This window comes from Rhododendron vialii, chromosome 1a, assembly GCF_030253575.1.
Source record: "Rhododendron vialii isolate Sample 1 chromosome 1a, ASM3025357v1".
Classification (NCBI taxonomy): domain Eukaryota; kingdom Viridiplantae; phylum Streptophyta; class Magnoliopsida; order Ericales; family Ericaceae; genus Rhododendron; species Rhododendron vialii.
The window spans coordinates 17,052,534-17,058,556 of NC_080557.1; the positions used below are offsets into that span (position 1 = coordinate 17,052,534).

The 6,023-nt window shown below is 38.0% G+C and overlaps 1 protein-coding gene across 1 annotated transcript; it reads right to left on the bottom strand.

The window, feature by feature from the left end:
* Positions 1–635: 635 nt before the first annotated feature.
* On the bottom strand, positions 636–4,451 carry LOC131311434 (annexin-like protein RJ4). The gene is made up of 6 exons (XM_058338938.1): positions 4,299–4,451; positions 2,859–3,004; positions 2,145–2,363; positions 1,690–1,896; positions 1,151–1,240; positions 636–996 (listed from the first exon to the last, which is right to left on the bottom strand). The coding sequence occupies exons 1-6, from the start codon at positions 4,369–4,371 to the stop codon at positions 793–795; spliced, it is 939 nt and encodes a 312-aa protein (XP_058194921.1). The 5' UTR covers positions 4,372–4,451; the 3' UTR covers positions 636–792.
* Positions 4,452–6,023: the final 1,572 nt, after the last annotated feature.

Sequence of the window (6,023 nt, forward strand, 5' to 3'; positions counted from 1 at the left end):
GTGCAAGTAAAACTTTTGATCAGAGTTAGTAACAGATGATTTTGAGATTTGAACTTTAGGGTCTGGAAAATTCTAGGACACGTTGAGATTAAAGTTACACATAAGATATATATATATATATATATATGTATGTATATATTACCAAATGATGTTATTATTATTATTAGATCTTAAATGATGATAGGATTGATATAATTTGAAGGCAAAATAAGAATCTTGATTGATAATATCCAGGATGGGGATCCTGTTAGCAGGGGAAATAGGGATATAGAGATAGAGATTGTTGACCACAAGATTGCGATATCTTAATTTAGGAGCACACATGTTTTTGATATTATTTAGGAAATATGTTTCAAGTTGAGTACTATATAAAGAGGATAGCTCTACCAGTGAGGGATTCAGAAATTTTCTCATCCTTTTGTTTGGACAGTATAGTCATCACGTAATGAGCTAAGTCACATAATTCATGTGCGCGAGCACGAATGTGAAGCATCTTCGAAACGCATCCCAAACTACTACAATACGTGAGAGCGAGGATTGAAAGTGCAATCGTAGTGTGAGGATTGAGAGCGGGAGCGCAAGACATTTTGAAGGATAACATGACTAAGGTAACGAGCACTAACGGGAGCAAAACATAATGAAACAAACTGAAATATTATTAGAAACGACATTACAACAACATAGCAATTCAATACAAGAAGGCAGACAAGGTTTTCCAGCACAAGAAACACAACCAAAAACCACCCATGCTAGTTCAGAAACTGAAATTTTTAGAAGGAGAGATTTGGAAAACTAGTCTTCCTTCCCTAGTAAAGTAAGAAGGAAGGCCTCGTAATCGCCAGAAGTCTCCTTGGCAACTGCATGATCAAGGGTCACACTATTTCTCTTGTAGTAAAGCTCCTTGATGTCCTTCAAGTCCTTCTCAGCTCTCGTGACAATCACCCGAGTAAGTGCATTCTCGTCTATCCCGTGGTTATGCAGCGCATCTCGCAGTAACTAATCCAAGTAATTCAAGAAGGACCGTTAGTAAAGGTTATAGTACTGCGGCGAAATTGCAAGGGAGATTGTTGCCCATCGTAGCAATCGTACGTATCTGATGTTTCCGTTAGGCCATGTCATGATAAGGTCTAATGTATGGATGAAAACTTACCTTTTCATAGTACTTTTTCGGGTCCTTGATGCATCGGACTGCTGTACTCACTGCAGCTGAGTAGGGATTGGCCGGGCCATTCACCAAATGCTGAAAAAAAAAAGGAACGAAATAAAGAGACCGCAAAAAAAGCAGCACTGGTCTTGCTTGCTTGAACAGGTCGCCATGAAAACAAACTTTGGCGTAAACGAAGATAAGGATTTTTTGTTTCTTTGCATTCTGGTTTCCTTATGATGATGCTTTTCAAGTTAATTTATTGCTAGTGACTAGTAATTTCAAGGGGATGCAGGATTGTAAGACCAACTTGAATGAATCAGATTATACGCGAAACTAACGCTAATGAAGCTATTGAATAATGAAGTAGATTGTTGGACTATGTTTGGATTATGAATTTCCAGATAACTATAGAGGAAAAGAGGAAGGTGAAGTACATTATTCGAAGTTACTAAACTTACTAATTTGATTTTCCTAGGATTTTTCTCTCCCTTGGAAAATCCCCTAACAAATCATGGTCGAAAACAGTATATCTCAATTTCTACCTTGGTGATGGAAGCGCCATATTCGTCTTTGTAGCAGTTGAAAGTCGCGATGAGCTGAGCCTTGCTCCTTGTACCCACAATTCTAGTTATCTCCTCATGATTCTTGTCCTTAATAGCATTGTGAAGAACACCAGCCTCTGATTTCGCTAATCTTGGATCTATCTCGCCACCATCATACCTATAGACTCCCGCCAAGGCAACCAAAAACTGTAGCCAAAAACCGATTTAGAAAATCATTAACTAGATAAGTGTTTTCTTCTATGAAACGTTGAACTTTTTCTAGATAACTGTTCAGAATGTTGTTTGGCAGCCCTGTATTTCTCGAGTGTGAGAACTACCGATACAATCCATTATGGCCATTTTTTTTTTTCTCAGGGGAAGCATTTCTGAAAAAGATATTACAGTATATGGTGTTCATTTTTTCGTCGGGAAACAATTGTCCAAGAAATACATGCCTTGCCGAGATCACCAAAGATGTGAGAGGCGAGGTCTTCCTCCAGGCAATGGTGGTAACGAGCCTGGTAGACTCGTTTCACAGCTAGTAGCTCCTCAGGAGAGTAGATGCATGAAAGTTCGACAATCACATGGTAATCAGGGTTCGACTCCTTCAAGGCCACATTAGCTAGCACAGCATCTCGGTCAAATGGATCCAAAACCCATCGGAACATTGCTTTCTGTTATATCCGCACGATAAGAGAACAGAAGTTTCAGTTTCTCGACACGATTACAACAGAACATACATGCAGCTCAAGACTGCATGCTGTAGGAAAGAACAACTAATGAATCGAAAATCAAAGCATCATTTTGATCTGTCATTCACACACAATTAGTTCGGTCTCTCTGTTTGTCTCTCCACAATCGAACTAAAACAAGGTCAGAGTGTCATAACGAAAGGCCATCCTTAACTAATAATTTCATCGTGTTAGATGATATACCGATCGATAATAAAAGAAACTCGTGACAGATGAAAAAAACTTCATATACCGTCTGACCACAACGATGCGGGTTCCCTTTTAAGTGTCAACGGCCACAAACAAGTTGTTCATATCGCAATTTACTTATAAGCCATGTTCTAAGAATGTATTAATTTAGTTCCTGAATCAACAGAAGATAACACCGTGCAAATTATAAGGTCGCATACTGACAGAAGTAATAACGAGGATTATAACCTCAAAGTTGCCATGGAGCTCTGATTCAAAGCGCTTGATCATATCTTCTTGATAAGTCTCCTCGTAGGTTTGCCTGATTAGCTTCCTCTGAACTGCGTTTCTGTGACCAATAATTGAGATTATTTTCTTCTCATCAGCCCCCCATCCTGGCGAAAATCACACACTGTTTAGTTTCCCTTCAAGTTTTTCAAGTGGAACTACAGTTATAACAACTTTCTCTTTCACAAACCCCACAAGCGAAAAAGGGACACAGGACCGACATGAAAATCGAACAACAAGAAGATAACGACTCATCATCCAAAATGATCAAATAGCAAACCAATTTTTTTCCACCTGTTTGTTTATCAGGACTAAAGACATTGATGAACTCAAGCCATACAAGCCTGTTATCAGATTCAGAACCTAATGCCAAGAGGCCTTTGGCCCAATGACATCAGGGACTGCACTTATGTGCTAGGAGAAAGGAGGTCAAGAGTTCACAATACTGACCTTCGCCTTTAAAAAAAAATTAATGGGTACATGATTACTTTTAGAGAAGGAGCAGGCCTTTTTTCGGGTCTGCTATGTGGATCCAAACATGTTACTCAAGTTTGAGGAGTGAGGATCCATCACGGGTCCTATTGTGATGGGTCCTCACTCATTGTGGATACACCTCCTCACTATGTTCCATCCGCTCCCGCTTTGTGAATTTGTGCAGATCCACCAAAATCCTTCCATGTTAACGGAGGTGTACTTCACACGCCTTTTGAATCTAACCAATATATTAAAATTTTAATCCGAGTTGTTCATAATGTACTAACGAAAGAGTAGGCATCTCTATAGAATCATGTCGATTAGACATAACAACTCAGTCATCGGGAACATTATTCTTATTAAAATGAAAGGTAAATTCAAATCTGAAAGTTTACATGATAATAAATTCTATTCGACCATGAGGTTTCCATTTTCTGATCAACTTGAATATTAGTATAAATGTAATACTAATCAAGCTCTACAATATCAACAGTTTGGATCCAATTTTCGGTACAGGGATGTATTGGTTAGATTCAAGGAATAAGAATCAGGTAAAAAGATGAGAGCATATTGAACTTTTCATCGTTTCCGTTAGTAAATTTTGCATTACACCAGTTAATTGAATGCGTCTGCACAAATCCACAAAGCACAGTGGGAGGTGTATCCGCACATGGCCCAAACCAGGGGTACAAGTGAAGTTATACTTCAAAGGGCTTTTAACACCTTTTTGGGTGCGATCGCCACTGTTACTGGTGAAGTTTCACTATCTTTTGATTCTGTGGATAGTAGTCACTCTCTTTACCTAGTAGTTACTGAGAAAAAGCAAAAGTGAAAGTATTTGTTCTGTTTGACAAATGGGGGTATGATCATACAATCTAAACAATGTGTGCAATCTAAACTTAGAAAGAATCTATATAAAAGAGTTACCATGGACAGCCTTTCTGATAGCCTCAGCATCTTCAACAGGAGAGGAGTTCGCAGGAGCAATGAGGGTGGCCATAGTTGAGAGCTTTTTCAAGGCAAATTTGTTGTGGAGGACTGTTGCATTACCCTTCCCTATTATTTATAACGCAAAAGTCCATTCAAACCACTGTCATGTTGTCCGTTTAGTGTTGGAAGTAACGCCAATACATGTCAACAACTCTTGTTTTCATGCAAGTATTTTAAACTTCAAAGTTCAGAAAGAGGACAAAGTTGGTAATCTTAGATGCCAGTTGTTACACTCTAATTAGGCTTACATTTAAATGTGGATAGGTTTGGGTTTGGGCATCATATGAGGAAAAAGGGGTTTCGTCAGGTGGGCATGAGAAAGCAAATAGATGCTTGTCTTCCTTGAAGAAGTTGCTTGTTTGAATCTCATGGAGGCCAAACACTCCGAACTTTGGGGCCACTAAAGGGTTTGCTCGGTCGTTAATTTCAGAACCCCGAAATTAGTTGAAGTGCATCCGGTTTTGAATACACAAAAGAAATGAAAATATTGGATTCTCCTGAGTAGTAGAACTTCTGTGCAGCCTATTTTACTATCACCAAATTATTGTGTCCGTTGATGACTAATAAAACACCAAATTTTACTCTCTGGAATCTTGATACTCCTATCTAGGTTTGGAGGGTTTGGGTTGTGTACGTTCTTGGTTTCGGCTTTGTCATTTCGGTTTGCTCTCTTGCGTTTTGATTTATTTTTCTGATTATATGGGTTGTTTCAGCGGATGTTTCGGTTTTGTTGTTCATTGCGGTGTTTTGGTTGGCTCATTGCTTTCCTTTGGGTTTGGTTCTCGGATGGCGGGTGATCTGTTAAATCTTAGTAATTTTTTCATAGATTTAAAAGAAAATATCTGAATAAAAAAATAAAACATGAATTTTCTAGGTATTACGTGGCTACCACATGGCACATTTTGGAGGCCAAAGCCCAGGTGAATAATCCCTTCCCAGTTCCAAGCCTCACCAGCTGCGAACTGCACCAATAGGTGGACCGAGGGCAGTTCGCCTAATCAATGACCAAAAGCTAGTTTTCCAACGATCAGTCACCCTAAATGTAGGCTTCTCGTTTGTATATTGGCCGGCCGAGTTAAGCCAAATACCCTATTTTGGTTTTTCCTTAACAGTGATGTATATTTGTGTGTTAAAATGTTTGTTAAAATGTATATTACGATAAAAATGGGTCTCACAAGTATGTGTTAGACATTGTTAAATTTTTGTTTGTTAAGTCTTAACACACACAATTAAACACACTAGTTAGTACACCCATTGTGGATGCTCTAAGACAATGAGATTAGGATTGAAATTGGTAATGAGTATGTTTGTTTGAGATGAAATTATTAATGTCATGTATCTTTCACATGGGATAGGATTGAATTGATGGTATACATTTTCATTTTTGCCCTTACGTAAAACTGATTTATTCAATACCTAATCAAACCAAATCAAACCTAGATGAATATTTTCCGAATTAAAACAATTTTCTTGAAAACTATCACAACATCAAAAAATACTTTTGAAAAAAAATTATTACCTAGATGAAAATTTTGAAAATATACCAAACATAAGCTTTTTATTCATAATATTCCTAAGATTTTGCTAGAATTCTGATTAATGAGGAGAGAGAGAAGTTGGGAAATCTTCAAAAATCTAAAGCAGATTTTGCTAGGACTCTTA